At 47.8% G+C, this 19,968-nt stretch overlaps 1 protein-coding gene across 1 annotated transcript in view; it reads right to left on the reverse strand.

The window, feature by feature from the left end:
* TCERG1L (transcription elongation regulator 1 like) overlaps positions 1-19,968 on the reverse strand; it is a 104,420-nt gene that overhangs the window by 77,031 nt on the left and 7,421 nt on the right. Inside the window, exon 4 of the mRNA XM_080642069.1 lies at positions 3,619-3,804. Within this exon, the coding sequence (XP_080498195.1) occupies positions 3,619-3,804 (186 nt within the window). The remainder of the gene's footprint in view (positions 1-3,618; positions 3,805-19,968) is intronic.

Raw genomic sequence — 19,968 nt, forward strand, 5'->3', positions numbered from 1 at the left:
GAGGAATAAAAATAAAAAAAAGAAATTCTGTGAGAAGGTGAATAGGTTACGCAACCTGCTAATATACAAAGTGGAGAATGGTCACGGGAGCCTGGGAAGCTGCCGTGGAGTCACGCATGGAGCCGACGTGTGAGCGCGACCCCAGTGCCCGGGGCAGCCCACCAGCAAATGACTGACAGCCTAGGGCGGGGGACAGGTGTGAACACACGGGGGTGAGCAGGAGGCCAGCAGGCACCAGGAAAGCACGGGTCCCTGAGCACAGCAACCGCAGGGACAAACTTGGCTGCAGGGGCCGGGCCACGCGGGCAGAGGAAGCACAGCTGATGGTGGACGTTGGAACGGGTCATGGGTTCTTTCAACACGTACCCTCTTTGGACTCTAAGTCACGCTAGAGGCCTGTAATGTTAGAGTAACATGCTGGCCTTCCCAGCACCCCGCCTACTTCCTTCGAAGCCCTTCACTCACTGGGTCACTGACTCTCCCGATGAGGGCAGACCGTCCACACCCCAATGCGGGTTCCCACCATCTACGTGGAATTCTAGAATACGCACCGCCGTTTCCCGACAGAGGCACTGCTAACATTTGGGGCCAGATAGCTCTTCACCACGGGGGCGCTGTCCTGGGTGTTGTAGAATGTGGGGCAGAACCACTGGTCTCTACCCACTAGAATTACATCCCAATAGCAACCCCCAAAAGGTCCCAGCCATTGCCAAATGTGCCCTGGGGCGAGCATCCCGAGCCCCCAGCCTCCAGCCCCGCTGAGAACCCCAAAGCTGAGCCGTGTGGGGCTCCGAGGCTACCTGGCTCATGGGAGTGATCTTCTAAGTGCAAACAGGAGTATTCATCGCAGCGACGTTAAAGTTCACGTGCTTTTATAAGATCAGCTTGAACGTGCAGCAAATCCCACAGAGATCTGCACAGTCGTGGTTTATGAGCTCTGCTGTGCTAGTAATGCCGTCCTCGCTTCCTCCCGCCCCCTCTAGGCCCCCTATGTTCAGGGCGGCAGGGATTGCCCAGCAGGCCGCCCGAACCCCACTGATGATGTTCACCAGGGGAGTCTGCTCTTCCGTCTCACAGAACCTCATTTGTGGGGCTGCTGACAGTTCAAAGCAGCCCTGACAGACACCCCTTGGTCCCGCCATGTCCCTCAAGCCCTGGCTCTCAAGGGACGTTGGGTAAAGGTGTTCACCGGGACTCTGGCCAGTCTCACTCCCATGCCTCCCGCTGAGGCCAAGAGGAGAGAGCCAGGAAAACACTATCGGAAGTCACATCGCCCAAAGACCCCCTCACTGGGGGCACCTGTCACCCCTGATGCTGGGGATAAGCCACCCCTGGCTGGGGTCCATGGTCCAGACCCAGCCTCCAGCCTGCATTTCAGCATCACCCAGGTGTCTCCTCGGTAAAGCCAGGTTCCCAGGAACTAGACCACAGCAAATACTGTAAAGGCCATGTTAGAAGCCGCCTATGAGCCCACCCCTTCCATCTCTCTGACAGCGTCTGGGCAGGTATCTCCCAGACAGAGCCAAGCCGAGGCCTCTCTGGTTTCTACCCGAAGGCACATTATGTGATTACAGAGCCTTACAAAAGGCAGCCAGGAGAGGTGCCTGGTGAGGGCGCCACTTCATAAATCCCGTGAGAGACCCGGGAGTGAAGCTACCCCTGAGCACCACGGTGTTCAGTTCTCCCTCAGAGTAACTTTCTTGAAACACAGTAAGTCATCCTTAATAAGCGCCAATGGATTGATGGATCTTGACCCGGCTGCAAATTATGTTCCACGCAAGAGATTATCTCTGTGGCTTACTCATTTCCCCATCACACGCCAAATGCATGCTCAGTAACATGCCGAAATAGAAGTAAGATTCTGTTCTTGAGAGTACAACGTTCTGCTGACCAGCTAACTTATCAACCTGGTAGAGAACTATGGAAGCCAGGGGCCCGTGCTGAGAAGGCCACGTTAGAGTTACCAGAAACCAGGTGAGCAAAGCAGAAGCACCCCCACACTGGAGACAGCGAGGCTATTTCTCTTTCTACCTAGAACTCATACATGTAACAATCCAGTGGTATTTGTTATTGCTGATAACCAAGCAACTAATGATACTAGTACTAGAATTAGTATCCTAGCCCAACCGGCATGGCTCAGTGGTTGAGCGTCGACCTATGAACTAGGAGGTCATGATTCGATTCCCAGTCAGGGCACATGCCTGGGCTGTGAGCTTGATCCCCAGTAGGGGATATGCAGAAGGCAGCCAATCCATGATTCTCTCTCATCATTGATGTTTCTATCTCTCTCTCCTTCTCTCTTCCTCTCTGAAATCAATAAAAACATATTTTTTTAAAAGAATTCTAGCCCTAACCGGTTTGGCTCAGTGGATAGAGCGTTGGGTTGGGACTCAAGGGTCTCAGGTTCAATTCCAGTCAAGGGCATGTACCTTGGTTGCGGGCACATCCCCATTAGGGGGTGTGCAGGAGGCAGCTGATTGATGTTTCTCTCTCATCGATGTTTCTAACTCTCTCTCCCTCTCCCTTCTGCTCTGTAAAAAATCAATAAAATATATATATTTTTTAAAAAGAATTCTAACACTCTCTCCAGGGTACAATCAATATTAGAACTCTGCAGAACTTCTGTTTCAGTCTTATCGAATCACAAAGAAAGCTAAAATTAAAGAGCACTTGCCCAGGAGACTTGGGTACTTAGTAAATGTCATTCCAAATTCACGTGGCTTTTGCTACATGTAAGGAAGGGACCTGACCGTGCGTTCACAAGGATGGCGTGGACACATGACGGAGTGGTCACAGTTCACAGACGCCCGTGTACACTGTGAACACGTGTGGACAATGGAGTCGCCACCGATCAGGACCGGGCCTCCCTCTTCCCTCCTAAGCCCCCGCGGGCATCGGGCATCGGGCACTGGGCACCGTGCAGGACACGGGGATGTCCGCCCCTGAGCCACCTGAGGCCTTTTCAGAAGAGCACCCCACGACACCCAGACTCAACGCCTTAGACGCCAGCCCGGCCCGGCCTGCACGCCCACAGCCTTCGGTGGCTTCCACAGAGGCCCTGCGTGGTGGGCGGGACCCCAACCTGGACCCCGACCCCGCACTCCGAACAGGCCCAGCTGCAAGGCCAGCTGGTCTCACAGGCGGCCGAGCGCTCCGTACGCACCCACAGCGCACGTCTTCGCGTTGTGTTGGCTGAGACGCCTGACTACCTTCTAGCACGCTGCCTTGTTTCCCTTCGTGTCTGTGTAAGAAAATCTCCAACTTCTCAGGGCCGTGCCCTGTCCCCTACGTGTCCCCTCCCCTAACGTGTTAGCAAGGGAAGTGGCATTTCTCAAACAGAAACTGGGAACTTTGCTTTATGGCAGAAAAGGCCCGGGATGACGGAACAAAGCCTTGTTGAGTGGACCCGCGTCCCTCTGTGTAGATGGATAATGAGCAAACCTGTATACCTCCTGCCCTGCCCACCACCCCCCCGCACCCGCCCCTGGGCCAGCCTGGCTGCCCCACAGCTCCAGGACTCAGGGAGCCGGGCACCTGCGGGCTGGCTGGTCCCACCTCATGCTTCTTACTGTGCCTTTTGGAACCGACTCAAGGCTCTGAGAGCGTGCTCTCGCTTACCAGGGAAGGGGACAGTCCGCAGGGGGATTTTGATGGGTGCCAGCGTCAGGAAGTGGCAGGGCTGCGCGCTGGAGGGGGATGGGCCCCCGAGTCCCTCAGCGTCCACGGAGACCATGGCTGCGGCAGTGGCGGCGATGGCGATGGCGGGGCTGCTGCCGACGGGCTTAAGGCTGTTGTGGCAACCACCTGCGGAAGAGGGACAGGAGGTCAGCAGGGGACACCGGTGGCCAGGGGAGACAGATGCCATTTCATGATGCAACACACGAGCACAGAAAACAAGAGCGGGGCCAGCCCTCTTTCTTGGAAGTGGACACCGTGTGCCACTGTCCCAGAGAGAAAGTGAGGAGTTCTCCACTGTCCAGGTGACAGAGCACACAGCTCTGTGAGGGTCCGCGGGCCGCCGCGCGGACAGTCACCAGCCCCTCACAGAAGGGGCCAGATGCAGGGCCGCGCAAAATCAGAGGTGATGCTGGGGGCAGGAGCTGAGAGGGGCCAGGGACCAGCACAGGCACCGTGGGGGGCGGGGGGAAGCTTGGAGAGGGGAGCTGTGCTGGGGGTGGAGAGGGCCCTGGGCACATGGCTGCCACCCAACTGGCCACCACCGTGGGGAGACCCAACCGCTCTCGGCTTGGCAGCTCCTTGTGAGGGGTCAGGCTGCAAATAGAGATTCCAGCTTGGATTTTTTGGCATTGTAGGAGAATTTGAAAGCCGTCTTTTTCTCTGCTGTCTCTGTAAAGCTTAAATAAAATAAATAAATAAAACAGGAACCCTCAGTCCCTGGAATAATGTGGCTTCTAAGAAACGTGGTGTAGGTACCAGCTTATACTGATGGTGGAAATCTCGTGCGCTCAGCTCTGGAAAGCAATCTGGAAACGTGTTTTTAAAAATCTTAATACAGTTCACAACTTATTTAATCTGGCATTTCCCTTCCTGTAATCCATCCCCATGTCTGATGCCTTAAGACAGAGGTTAATAGCAAGAAACTAGAAATAACAGCGGTAGTATGTGCGTCCACCCAGCGAGACTGCAGCAGCCGGTACGGTCGTGTGGGGAGGAACACGCGGTGTGCAGGGACGGCTCCGATGTGCTCAGTGAGCAAAGCAGATCACAAAACCACCTCTGCCCGCACGGCATGCCATTGGGCCAACGGTGCCTCGTTGGCTGGCTTGATGCCACGCCCGCTTAGCTCCCAGGGACAGAGCGCGGCCCACAGAATCAGGAGCACACCTGCCAGGCGGGGAGGGCACGCGCTCTACGCCCTTCTGGTTGGTTTGCTTTGTATGAAGGCTGGTGGCACCGTGGAGAACCGGGCGGGGAGAGAGGACTGAGAATCGGAAGGTGGGTTTCAGCTTTCCATGAGGTTGTCGGGAAGCCCTTATCGTGAGGTGTCACAAAATACACTTCCCTGCCCACCCCGGGGCCTCCCCAGGTCCACCGATGCGTCAGAGCCCAGTCTCCCCGGTCAGGGACCCGCCACACACACTGGCCGCATCCCCCTAACCAGCCCATCACACGAGGTGCTGTCCACCATAAACATCCATGACGTGCACAGCAGCACCAGCGTCCGAGGCACGCGGGCTGTGTCAGCCGATGCCGTGATGTTGTGAAAGCCCCATTCAAATGCTTCTGCTTCGATCCGCCTCGCCCTCAGGATCCCGCAGATGTTTTCCCAGGGACTCACCCACCTGCCTGCCCGGCTCAGGGACAGGTCTGCTGCTGTGGCCCAATGGTAAGCGCCAAACCCGATGACCCCGGCCTGCCGCCCAGGGATTCCGAGCGTGAACGTCACTTCCTGTTCACACAGAGGTTTGCCCGTGAAGGACGGATGCTAAGGTGAAGGCTGTCTGGAAAATGAGTGTGGGGACATTTCTATTCCCCGGTGACGATTTTGTTGTCAAAAATGATGTGTCAACGGAAAAGGAAAATCAGGATCTGCCTGTTTAAAAACCAACACGTGGAACGACAGGTGGGGCCTGTTTTGCATTCATTCGGTTACGAACTCACTCCAATGAGTTCCCAGAATCGACTGACTATTATCAGCGGAGACAGAAAGTCAATAGCCCATAGCGACAAAATTCTGTTCTGAATTGGGGGGGTGCGCTGGGAGGAGGCCCCAGGCCGCGGCCAGGAGCGAGGAGTGCTGACATTAGCACAGGGCCCCTTGTGGGAGCAGAGCCTCGCTCCCTCCGCCAGCACAGGGCACCTGGTCCGGGAGCGGAGTGCACGCTGGGAGGCGGGTGCTGAAGAACTTCCGCTGCTGGGTGTGCAAGATGAAACGGGGGGGTGGGGGGCTGGTGTTTTCCTGCGCCCCCGCCACGGTCGGGCATCTCCCTAGCACCTCGGCTCACCCGTCTGCAAGGCTCGGACGGAAAGACGATGCCGCAGGAAGCGCGATGCACACAGATATACGAGCTGCCCACGGAGCCAGCCAGGTGGTGCGCGGAGCCAAGGGCACCCTGGGATGCCAGCTGCCCCCTTCCCCCCCCCACACACACACACACCAGAGCCTCTGGAGCTGGCTCTTGGAAGAGGAGCAGGCACTCAATAAGTTGTGCCGAAGGATAAATAATTAGCATAACTCGCTTTCCCCAAAGGACCGCAGAGAATCCCTGAGTTGAGTAAATATCCGTGAGATAAGAGAGGTCCAGCCAAAGAAAAAATCAGAAAACTGCTAAGCCAGCGAAGAGATACGCCAGAGATGCTATCCCATAAGGATTACTTAGAAAAAAGCAATGTTTTAAGCAAAACAGGGATTAATCGTGTGCTTCCCTTGGCGGGCGGCCTGGGAGGCGAGCTGGCCGGTGGCTGCGGAAGCCGAGCTCCCGCGCTGGACCTGCGCTGCCCTTTTATCATCACCATCTACCTCCTTCAAGGCCAAACTCGCAAAGAGCTGTGTCGGCACATTTTGTCCTGAGGAACCTCCTGGTAGCCATACATACCTGTTTGCTGCCAAAGACAACAATTCGGGGAGGTTTAAGAAACTTCAGGCAGGCCCGGGGACCATGCCGGCACCAGGACGCTGTGTCTGACCCCAGGCCCTCTGCAGGCCGGCCCCTCCCCTCTGAGACACCCGGGCCACCCAGGCATCTGGAGGACTCTCCTTGACACCCACCTGGGCCTATGTACAGGAGCCTCTGCCAGCGGCTGGCACGCTCACTTACTGAAGCCTCCACTGGCCTCAGCAACACGGAGGGGGCGAGGGCGAGGGCGAGGGCGAGGGCGGGGGCAGGCGGGCTCTTATAAGACCTTAGACAGAGAGAGGTCACGTGACGTTTGAATTCAGCGTGCTCACAGAATGGGCACCGAGTACATTTCTTTGAAATGCTTATTTAAACTCCTGATCGAGCGGTTTCTCTAAAGTACACTCGCAGATACATGGTTGAGAGCCCCACAGATACCCTTAGCTTCTCATGCTACCCTGTCCCACGCAGGAGAGACTGGCCACATGTGGCTGCTGAGCCCTCACCTGTGGCTCATGGCACTGGGATGTGCTCTGGGTGTGACACACCCTGGGTTTCAAGAACAAAACCAAAGAAAGGGTAAATGTCTCAATAATTTTATGTTGATGACATGGTGAAGTGATATGGTCTGGATAATGGGCTAAATAAAATAAATGACTAAAATGAATTTCACCTGTTTTGTTATGTCTTTTTAAAAATATATTTTTATTGATTTCAGAGAGGAAGGGAGAGAGAGAGAGAGAGGGAGAGAGAGAAACATCAATGATGAGAGAGAATCACGGATCAGCTGCCTCCTGCATGCCCCACACTGGGGATCAAGCCCGCAACCTGGGCATGTGCCCTGACCGGGAATCAAACCATGACCTCCTGGTTCATAGGTCAACGCTCAGCCACGGAGCCATGGCGACCTGGCTTGTTATACCTATTGGAATATGAGTACCAGAGAATTTTAAATTCCACATGTGGTTCACATCGTATTTCCGCTAGAGAGTGCTGCTTTAAAGTAGGCACCAACATCTGGAAACTTCCAATAAGATGAAAGTGAGGCGATAGCCCTAATTTCCCAAGTCCACTTTTATGGAATTCTGACATCTCCTTTGTCATTTCCTCGGCCCCGTCTCGGCTCTAGATAAAGAATCTGAATCACATCTGTGACTTAGAACTGTCATCTTGCATCGAATTGATTCATTACTTTGTGGAATGTCACCCATAAATTCAAGGGGGGAAAAAAAGATCACCAGACATAAATTCCTCATTTTTAAAAATGATATAAGTTGTGTTGGTAAACACAACCCTCATTTAAGTTTTTCATTATCTAGGCAGTCTCTCAATTTTAGCTGATGCCTGAATAATTTACCACTGGGTCTGGAGACACAACCCAATTTTCATACAAATGGCGCCTTGAAGTACGTGTGATACAGACAAAATAGAAAGCAGTCACCGGGGGAACTGCTCGCCCGGTTCTTTTGGGGAGGGTAGACGCCTCCCTCCTGTCCGGAGCAGCGTCTTGTGGGGATTATCTGTGAGAGCAGGTGGGTACCGCCAGCACGGAAGATGCCACTCATGTGATGCACTCAAGTGCCCACAGCCAGCACACAGCTGGCGAGTGGCAGGACTGTTTGGAACCCGGGCAGACTGGCATCAAAGTCTGTGCTGTGCTGTCCCTTCTCTCAAAGCAGAACTTTAGGCCACTTGCTAGGGGAGGCTGAGTCAGCGTTTTCCACATGCCAGTATTTTCTGACTTCTCCCAGATGGCCCGAGTTCCGGCGCCTCTGGGATCGCCCCGTAGTGTTCTCTGGAACTGGAGTTAAGCGCGAACATACCCGCAGACCACAGGGCAGAGCCGGCCCGGCCCCCACAAACCTGGAGGCCCCGAGGGCCTCCGGGCAGCTCTGAGACTCAAACACATCTTCATCTTCTGCTAAGATACCTGCTTTTCCATCACAGAGAAGCAGCCTGTCTCCCCCAACTCGCTAAGCAATGTTGGGGGTTCCCAGAGATTTCTCTGTGCAGCCTGTGACTCCAGATCTCCAGGTACCAGGCGCCCCGTGTGAGGGCGACGTCTCAGGGTGGCTTCCGGGGAGCTGCATGGTTCCAGACCAGGACTGACTGGCTTCGGTGACACTTGACTTCTGACTCCCACCGCATCACCAGCTCCCGGACACACAGTCTTCGGTAGGGACAGACGGATGCATTCAGGATGCGCGCTCTGTGGGGACGCCCGCCGTCTGGGAAGCTGGTGCTGCCACTCTGCTGGAACCCAAGGATCCACAGGGGATGTTTGCAAGGATGCAGTGAAAGACCTCTCCCCCGGGCTCTCCCGGACGCCTGATCCTTCAAGGACGCTGCCCTTGATCTGACGTGTGGTTAAAGATACACCTGCATCGCCCACAGCGGGCGGCGCCCTTGTGGGACAAGTGGGCCAGCTCCATGATCTCCTCGGTAGGTGTCTCGAGTGGACGAGCCCCAGCAGCAGGTAGTAACACTCTCATTTTCAATGGCATGAGGATGAGGGAAGCACTTCCATGTATCTTACGGCTTTTGTCTGAGTATAAAAGCAATACATGTGCATTAAAAATGGAAAGTAAGTCCTCGCCGGTTTGGCTCAGTGGATAGAGAGTCGGCCCTCAGACTGAAGGGACCCAGGTTCCATTCTGGTCAAGGGCACGTACCTCGGTTGCAGGCTTGATCCCCAGCCCCGGTTGGGGCGCGTGCAGGAGGCAGCCAATCGATGTGTCTCTTCACATCGATGTTTCTCTGTGTGTGTGTCTCTCCCCCTCCCTTCCACTCTCTCTAAAAGTCAATGGAAAAATGTCCTCTGAGTGAGGATTAACAACAACAAAAAAGGAAATAAAAGGTATTATAGAGTTGGAAATAAAAGTACCCCTCACCCCAGCATACAGCAACCAGAAATAGCCACTGTTAACATCTTGGTGTGTCTCCTTCTGTCGTCAGTGTGTGCATGAGTGTGAGTTTGTGTCTGGTGCTCCAAGAATTCAGATCATGCCCTAACTGGTTTGGCTCAGTGGATAGAGCATTGGCCTGTGGACTCCAGGGTCCCAGGTTCGATTCCAGTCAAGGGCAAGTACCTTGGTTGTGGGCACATCCCCAGTAGGGGGTGTGCAGGAGGCAGCTGATCGATGTTTCTCTCTCATCGATGTTTCTAACTCTCTATCCCTCTCCCTTCCTCTCTGTAAAAAATCAATAAAATATATTTTAAAAATAAAGAATTCAGATCATCTGGTTCAAATGGTTTGTTCCCTGCTTTTAAAAATTTACTAAAATAAAAGCATTTACTTTTGTCTAAATAATCTTCCAAATGTGACGTTATTAAAAGTTAAAGGTATTTTAAATAGTGATGTTTCACAATTCGCTTGACACTTATCTAGTCAAGGACATTTAAGATTTAATTTTCCTCTTGGGATTATAAGTTGTCACATGCTCTTTCTGTAACCGGCCATATACATAAATTCACTGTGAATTTATATTAACATTTTAAAGGATCTGAAAATCCAATCACATAACTCAAAACACACTACTTCTAATAGTTGTGGAAGAATGAACACTGTTCTCTACTGCAAACACGAGTGGAGCCAAGGTTTTTGAAAACCTGTGCCAATTTACGTAATAGAAGAATGTTATATTTGCTGGTTTAAATTTGCATTTCCTGAATTACCTGTGAGTAAACCCCATCTTGCATAATAATCATAATTACAAATAATAATTTATAATTATGCTGTAAGTCATCTTTGTATCTATTTTTTATTATGGTATTAGAACATTGTCCTCCATAACAATTCTTTTAAAACTTATTACATTAATCTATATGTATATTAGTACATCAGTACCACATTTTAAAAACTGATGTAATTTTAGAATAAGTTAAATCCCTCTTACAGATTTTTTAAAAATATATACAGGGTATCCCCCCCAAAAAATGTATACACTTTAACAGCTGGTAGCTCAATTTTGAAAATTAAATGTGTTTTAGTAAATATTTCTTTTCTAATTATTCAAAGTGTGTGTATACATTTGGGGGGGGGGACATCCTATATTTGTTCATCTCAGGTGTATATTCCATGATCAAGATTTTTAAAAGATTTAAAAAGTAATATAATCAGCATTGTACTACATCCATAACTTAATTTGAAAATAATTAATATCTCACAATGTTCCATTTTTCCTACTCAAGTCCATAGTGAGTTTCTCCAGTTGAAAATAATTCCACAAATTCTTAGTTTCTTTGTTTCCTGCTCCCCACTGGGAGCGGGCCTAAGCCGTCAGTCAGACAGCCCCCAAGGGCTCTGGACTGTGAGAGGGCACAGGCTGGGCTGAGGGGACCCCCCCACAAGTGCACGAATTTAGTGCACCGCGCCTCTAGTAGCCTAATGAAAGAATATATTTTTTCTTATTAAACCCACATATGTGATGTCATTGCCATGCTTTTCTTATTTTTACACAATTTCTGCAGTGATGAAATGCGCTCCACTGAGTCCTGGCAGGTGTTTCATTACCATACTGTTACATTTTCAGTAATACTTTTAGGATCATTACAGCTCCCTTTACAGCTGAAATCTGACCATATAATTGACTTGTTTCTGTTTGTTTTCTATTTTCTAAAAACACTGGTAAAATGGGTAAATAACTTCTATAATCTATATTAGCATGTCGCCATGTTCTATGTTCTGAAACAAACTATAATTATTAAAGGGTTCTCCTTGGAGTTTGGGAGACTTTACCGGCGAAGATTGAGATGGGGCCAGGCTCAGAGGGGATTCGGGCTAAGGGGCAGGGGAGAAAGAGGTCTCTGAGCAGAAGTCCAGTCCGAGGAGGCAGGAGTCCTGTGGGCATTTATGCAGGTGTCCATCTTGATCCAAGTTGACCACCTCCCAGGAAATAGCTAACCTAATCATTTAAAAATGACTGCTATTGAGAAAATATTCCCAGTTCATGTATTTCTGTTTTTATAACCATCAGTGAGGAAAGCATTTTTAATCAATTGAATTTATTTTTGTGTTTAAAACTATAAATGTTTGCCTTTATTCTTACCATTTGCTTCCTCGGGTTTTCCTTACGTTTCTCTAACTTTCTATTGCCTTGATTTGAAAGTGAATTTATACTGGTCCCCACACTTTCATAGTTCACACCATCATCATTTCGAGCTTTGGGTCTGCTCTTTAGTACCACTGCCCACAACGCATCACTCCTAACAGGCACACATCGTGTTTGCTTCTTACATAAAAGGCCTGGTTTTGTCATTGTGGCTTGCTTCGTTCCTTTATTTTTGGTGGTCTTGTAACTTCCAGGCGGCTGGCTGTCTCTTTAGGGTTCATCTTTCATTTTCACTTTCACTGCACTGTGGCAGGCAGGTGGGATCCCCACTACCACTCCGTCACTTTTTTGAAGCGTGTTTCATGGCGCTATTTTTTTTCTCTTTGCTATTACGGCAACTTCCAAAGATAATGTAGTGAGAACAGCACCAGGAGCCCGCGATCGCGTCCACCGTCCATAGTCACCAGGTGGCGGTGGGCGTGTTTCCTCATGACACACGTGCCCCCAGCCGCACACCCGGGTTCGAGCACACGCGTCCTGGATTGAGCTGATCCTCACGTTGCAGTAGTCGACTCTCAAGTATGAGAGTTCTTTTAAAAAGCGTAAGCACGGAACACCTGTCACACCTGCAGATTGATAAGATGAACATAATTCCCTCCTATTATTCAAGACATAGTCAGCGTCTGGATTTCTCCAGCTGTCTTTCCATCTTTTTCTTTCAAACCAGGGTCAGGTAAACTTTGCACATAGTACTGGGAATGTCTCTTATGTCTCTTCCTTTTGAAAAACAAGTGTTGGGTGCACTCGCGTAAAATTGGCATTCAGCGAAAGTCACTGCTTTTAGGTGCACAGTTCTCAGAATTTCAATAAACACAGTCATGTAACCACCACCACAGTCAGATACCTGTCCACAACCCCTAACCCTCTTACCCCGGACCCCCATCGTCGATACCTTCCTCCAAACCCTAACCCTAACCCTGGAAACCACCGATCTGTGTCTAGTCTTAAAAGGGCAGCGCCTATGACGCGGATGTTTGCTTCCGGATCGTTTCACCTAGCATCATGGTTTCGGGGTCCAACCGCTGGCTGCTGGTACCAGAAGCCGTGCCTCGTTATCTCCGTCATCGTCCATCGCTCACCAAATAACGGACCTTTACATTGTTCCCGGGTCTTGTTGCTTACAGACAAAGCCTCTGAAAGCAGTTGTGCACAGGGGTCTGGGTGGGCATATCTGTTTTTCTTGGGTGACTATGTAGGCAGGAGATTACTGGGTTACCGGATGTGGGTATGCCTGTGAGAGACGCCCACACTGACCCCAAAGGGGCTGCATTCCCACCAGCAAGTTCTGGAAGGGCCAGCCGCTCCCCGCGTGTTGAAGTTACAGCCCCTCTGAGAGGTGTGTGGGCTCTCCCTGCGGACTCAGTGTGCCTGGCCCCCGTGGGGGCAGCGAGCATCTTTGCACGCGCTCATTTGCCGTCCACACTCTGTGTTGGCGACGCATCTGGTAACACATTTTGCCCACTTTGTTGGGTTGTTTGTTTTCTTGTGAGAGTTCTCTGTGTATTCCGGATATCAATTATTTATTAGATATACGCTTTGCAAGTATTTTCTCTTAGTTTCTGGCTTTTCTTTTCACTTGATGCGAAGCACTTTCAAAGTGGCAGCGTTTAATATGAATGAAATCTGGCCCATCCATGTGTTTTCTTTTATGGCTCATGCTTTTGGTGTCATATCTAAGGCACCTTTGCCTAATTCAAGATCACAAATTTCTCTTTTATGTGGTTGTTTTGTTTTTGTTTTGTTTTGTTTTGTTTTTCAGAAGTTCCAGGGTTTGGGGTTTTATAATCACACCTCTCATCTACTTGGAGTTAATTTTTGTATATGACACGAAGTATTGGTCAAGGTTTGTTTTTTGTTTTAAAGACCAGTCCCCAGACCATTTAGGGAAAGTCAAGCTTTTCTCTATCGAATCGCCCTTATGCCTTTGTCAAAAATCAATTGACCACGTATGTGTGTGCCTATTTCTGGAAGGTCTATTACTATTTCTATTGATCGCTGTTCTTATACTTTTGCCAATTCCACAAGGCCCGCATTCTTGTAGCTCCATCACAAGCATTCAAATCACTTATTGATGCTTCCTCCACATTTAGTTTTCTTTCTCAAAACTGTTGTGGCTATTCTACTTCCTTTGGCTTCCTATACCAATTATAGAATTAGCTTGTAAACCACTATGAAACTGGGGTTTTATTTAGGACTAGAGGCCCGGTGCACGAAATTCGTGCACGGGGATGGGGAGGTTGTCCCTCAGCCCAGCCTGCACCCTTTCCAATCCAGGACTGCTGGTTCCCAACTGCTCGCCTGCCTGCCTGCCTGATTGCCCCTAACCGCTTCTGCCTGCCAGCCTGATCACCCCCTAACCACTCCCCTGCCAGCATGATTGATGCCTAACTGCTCCCCTGCCAGCCTGTTTTCACCTAACTGCCCTCCCTTGCAGGCCTGGTCACCCCTAACTGCCCTCCCCTGCAGGCCTGGTCCCCCTCAACTGCTCTCCCCTGCAGGCTTGGGTCCCCCTCAACTGCCCTCCCCTGCAGGCCTGGTCACCCCTAACTGCCCTCCCCTACAGGCCTGGTCACCCCCAACTGCCCTCCCCTGCAGGCCTGGGTCCCTCCCAACTGCTCTTCCCTGCAGGCCTGGTCGCCCCCAACTTCCCTCCTCTGTCGGCTTGGTCACCCCTAACTGCTCTCCCCTGCAGGCTTGATTGCCCCCAACTGCCCTCCCTTGCAGGCCTGGTCCCTCCCAACTGCCCTCCCCTGCTGGCCTGATTGCCCACAACTGCCCTCCCTTGCAGACCTGGTCCCTCCCAACTGTCCTCCCCTACTGGCCATCTTGTGGTGGCCATCTTGTGTCCACATGGGAGCAGCCATCTTGTGTGTTGGAGTGATGGTCAATCTGCATATTACTCTTTTATTAGATAGGATTACATGGAACTTAGAGGTCAACCTGGAAGGAGCTGACATCTTAACATTATTAAGTCTTTTAGCACATTAACACAAAATCTCTCTCCATTTATTAATGTCTCATTTCTCTAATCAATGTTTTCTAGTATTCTGGGTACATATTTTGTTAGCTTTATCTGTAAACATTTCATGTTTTGGGTGCTTTAATGTACTACTATTTTATTTTAATTTCCAATTGTTCATCGCCAGCAATACAGGACTGCAATTGAATTTTCACATTGACCTTGTATCCTGCAACCTTGATAAACAACCTATTGGCACTAGCCGCACTCAGTAGACTCTTAGGGATGGTCTGCATGCCTCGCTTTGTCTGCACAGAGAGACAGTTTCACTTCTTCCTTCCCCATCTGGATGCATGCTCCTCATTCTTTTTTCTTGTTCCTTATTGCATTGGGTAGGCCTTCCAGTACAGGATGCATAGGAGTGTTGAGAGCACAAATCCTCGTCCCGTTCTCCATCTCAGAAAACATCAGGCATTCAGTATGAACTATGATTGTAGCTGTGGGTCTTTCATAGATGTTCTTTGTCAGTCTGATGATGTCCCCTTTAATACTGAGTTGAATTAGAGGTTTGTTTGGGGGTTTTTTTAATACCTGAATAGATTTTGAGTTTGACAAATGTATTTTCCACATCTATTGAAACGATCCTGCTGTTTTTCTTCTTCGTTGTTTCTGTAAAGTAAATGACATTGATTTTCTAACGCTGGGCCAGCATCGCATTCCTAGAAAAAGCCCCACTGGCTCACGGTGTCCTGTGAGTTGTGTACATTACTAATATTATGTTGAGGATTTTTTTTTTTCACTAATGTTTATGAAGCATATGGGCCTGAAATTGTCTTTTTTGTAATATCTATTTGGTTTTTGTATCAGAGGGATGCTGACCTAAAAAAAAATAGTAACTTGCGAAAGGTTATTCCTGCTTTTATTTTCTGAAGCAGTTTGCTGTAACGTGGTCTTCCTTCCTCCCTACACGCCGGGTCGGGCTACAGTGGAGCTGTGTGGGCCTGGTGTTCTCTGCTGGAAGAACAGAACTGACTCGGTGCTTTTGTGTTACCCATGCTTTCTGTTTCTTCTTGAGGAAGCACAGGTAGGGGTGACTTACAAAGAATCTGCCTGTTGCTTCCAGGCTGTTAACTCCATCGTCATGAAGTACTCTATATGGTTTTCCTATTAAATTTCTAGGACTAAAATCTATAGTGATGCCTTTTGCTCATCATGACTTCAGCAACCTGTGTTGTCTCTCTTCTTTTCTTATACTCTATAGCCAGGGGGGTTTGACTGTACTGGTACTGATCATTCTTAAAAAAAGAACTTTTTGTGTCATTGATTTTCTTTATATTTTTCTAGTTTTAGGTTGATTCCTGCTCTTATCTTCACTGTTTCCTCAGTTCGGCTTCTTACAGGTTAGCGCTCCCTTTTCTAGTTTCTTAAGATGGAAGCTTAGCTCGTTGGTTTGAGAATTTTCTTGGTTTTTGTTTTTGTTTTTGTGTTTTTGGAGGTGTTTGGGGGTTTGTTTGTTTTTGTGAGAGCATTTGAGGTCTAGTCTCTGGGCCGCTTTGTTGTAGGTGATTCCGTCTTGTTGACTATAATCACGGGCTGTGCGTTAGTGCTCCAGAACGTATTCGTCTTCCAACAGCAAGTGTGTACCTTTGACTAGCATCTACCCACATCCGCTTCTCCCAGCCCTAGCAACCACCAGTCTGGTCTCTGCTTTTTCAGATGTGGCTTTTTTAGATTCCACATATAAGTGAGATCCTCCAGGATTAGTCTTTCTGTGCCTGGCTTTTCTTATTTAGTATCATGCCCTAAAGATCCATCCATGTTGTCCCAAATGGTAGGATTTCTTCCTGTCTCATGGCTGAATAATATTCAATTGTATTACATATACTATATCTTCTTTATCCATTCATTTATAGATGGATTCTTAGGTTGTCTCCCATATCTTGGCTACTGTGAACAATACCTCTTCAATAATCTGCTTCCATTTCCTTTCTATATATGCCCAGAAGTGGTATCACTGAATCATATGGTAGTTCTATTTTTAATTGTTTTGACCTCTATGCTGTTTTCCATAATGATTGAACCAATTTACCTCCCCAGCCATCATGCCCAGGGGTTCACTTTTCTCCACATTCTCATCAACTTCTTGTTATCACTTATCTTTTTGATAATATTCAAGCAGATGTGAGGTGATATCTCATTGTGGCTTTGAATTGCATTGCCTTGATGACTAGTGATATTGAGAATCTTTTCTTGTACCTGTTGGCCATCTGTATGTCTTCTTTGGACAAATATCTGTTTTGTTTTTCTGCCCAATTTCTAATCAGGGTATTTGTATTGTTTGTTTGAGGGGGTTGTTATTGAGGTGTATGAGTCCTTTATATTTTTGAACTAGAGGCCCGGTGCACAAAAATTCGTGCACTTGGGGGGGGTCCCTCAGCCTGGCCCGCACCCTCTCGCAGACCAGGAGCCCTTGAGGGATGTCTGACTGACAGCTTAGGCCCACACCTCTGTGGGAGGCAACCCACGGGCCAATCAGGGGACAACACCAGCTGGTGAGTGGCCGGCCCTGCCCGCCAATCACGCCTCCACTACAGCCAGTGGCTGCCGCCCCCTGATTGCTGTCCCCTGCCTCTGCCCACTGGCACCCACCTTAGCTTGCCTGGCGCCACCCACTCGCCAGCTTCAGCCCCTACCGACTGGTCATTCCACTATTAGGTCGATTTGCATATTAAGCTTTTAATATATAGGATAATAGCCCCTTATCAAATACATGATTTAAAAATATTTTCTCCAATTTCCTAGGTTGCCTTTCATTTTCTTGATTGTTTCCTTTGCTGTGCAGAAGATTTTTAATTTGATGCAGTCCCACGTGTTGATTTTTGCTATTGTTGCCTATGTTTTGGCGCCATATCCAGGAAATTGTTGCCAAGACCAGTGTCAAGAAGATTTTCTTTATGTTTTCTTCTAGCAGTTTGATGATTTCAGGTCTTATGCTTAAGTCTTTCATTCATTTCAAGTTGATTTTTGTAAGCGGTGTAAGATAGGGGTCTAACTTCATTTTTTCTGCATGTGGTTATCCAGTTTTCCCAACATCATTATTAAAGAAGATACCCCTTCCTCCTTAAGTGCTTTTGGCTCCCTTGTCAAATATTAGTTCACCGCGTATGCAGGAGTTTACTTCTGGGCTCTCTATATTCTGTTTCATTGGTCTATGTGTCTATTTTTATGCCAGTACCATGCTGTTTTGATTACTGTAGCTTTGCATTATAGTTTGAATAAGGAAGTGTGATGCCTCTGGCTTTGTTACCTCTCAGGAGGTTTGACTCCTCGGGGTCATTTATGGTTCCATAAATATTTTAGGATTCTTGTTTCCATTTCTGTGGCAAATGCCATTGGAATTTTTATAGGAATTGCATGAAATCTATAGATGGCTTTGGGTAGTATGGACATTTTAGTATTAATTCTTCGGACTCATAAGCACAGGATGTTTTTCCATTTGTTTGTGTCTTCTTCCATTTCTTTCGACAAAGTCTTGTAGTTTTCATTGCTTGGATCTTTTCCTTCCTTGGTTCAATGTATTCCTGGGTATTTTCTTGTTTTTGATGCTATTGTGAATGGATTTGGTTTATTTATTTCTTTTTCAGGTACTTCATTGTTACTGTATAGAAACAAAACTGGTTTCTGAACACTCATTCTGTATCCTGCCACTTTATTGAATTTGTTGATTAGTTCCAACAGTGTTTTGGTGCAGTCTCTAGGATTTTCTATATATAAGATCATGTCACCTGCCAATAAAGACAACTTCACTTCTTCCCTTCTGATTAGATGCCTTTCATTTTTGCCTGACAGCTTTACCTAGGAGTTCCAATACTATGCTGACTAGGAGTGGTGAGAGTGGGCATCGTGTCTTGTTTCTGATCTTAGAGGAAAGGCTTTCAACCTTTCACCATGGAGTATGATGTCAGCTATGGGTTTGTCATCTATGGCCTTCATTATGTTGAGGTGTGTATTTTTCTTTCAGACCCAATTTGTTGAGGGTTTGTTTTTTTTAAAATCATGAAAGGATGTTCACCTTGCGAGAGGGTTCCCATCCTTGGAAAACATCATGGTTCTGGTGGAGGCCAGGAAGCTCTCCCTTGCCCTGGGTATTCCTAGTATCTGAGAATCTCTGTCACCCTCTGAGGTGTGAAGCAATCCCATAGAGATATCCACCACATGTGGCTCATCTGGAGACATGCACATAAAGGCTGATTTTCCCTAGAAGTTTGTTCAGACTCTATAGATCTCAAAAAGAACAACAACACTAAAATTAACATGGGAAATCATGCCTTCAAGGCCGACAAGCCCCAGGACAGTCAGCCTTCCATTAATACTAAAGTGACTTCTAGATTAATCTTTTTGTATGCACCATAAAAAAAACCTGACTATAAAATTAGGAAAACATATTGAATTGGTCTCTCGAAGCATTAAAAGAACAACAATATAAACAAATAGATCAACCAATGATGTTGTTAGGTGTCAACCCAATTCTTTGAGGTATTAAAAATGGCTGTCCTTATGTTAAAAGGGGGTGGTCATTTGGAACTTGACTTGTCCAGGACAGATATAAATTGTAAATGCCTCCAATACAAAAAGTGGATCCAACTGTTCTTTCATAAACTAATGAGTTTTTCTCATTGATAAAAGATATGTTTCTCTTTGTCTATCTGTATATGCCTACGTATGCATGTTGTAAATGTAAGATAATTTTCAACTTCTGCTGATATTGTTAAAATTAATGGGAAGGCAAGCACTGGTAAGAACTGGGTATTCTAAAATTCTCAGAAATATAGAAACTAACTCAAATGCTTTTCAAATTCACAACTTAAGATTAATCCATACTAAATAAAGGCTATTTTAAATTTGTTGGTTCAAGAACAGACATGTCTTTTGAATTATTAATAAAATATTTATATTTTACCCAAGTTTATAAAAATAAGTCCATGTCAATAATTGACTCTGATGTCTACGGAATATGCTTCTAGAGGTTATAAAATATCTTCACAAATTTGCCAAGCTAAAGAATGCTAGTTGTTTACGTCTTAGTTTTCATTAGAGATTGAGATTTTAAGGGTTAAAATCTCATTATATGTAGGAATACCTTTGCAGCTAAAAGAGCCCCTGGAATATCTCCAAGTTCTGTTTTTATGTTAAATTACATGGAAATCATTGTACAATAAGTGATAGAAAACTTCCAGGGCATATTGTATGGGTAAATAATGGTTGTCAATTAAATGAATAGTCGGGGTTATTGGAAACCCAAGATAGCTGCTTGGTTCT

Source organism: Plecotus auritus (assembly GCF_963455305.1).
Source record: "Plecotus auritus genome assembly, chromosome: 9".
NCBI lineage: Eukaryota > Metazoa > Chordata > Mammalia > Chiroptera > Vespertilionidae > Plecotus > Plecotus auritus.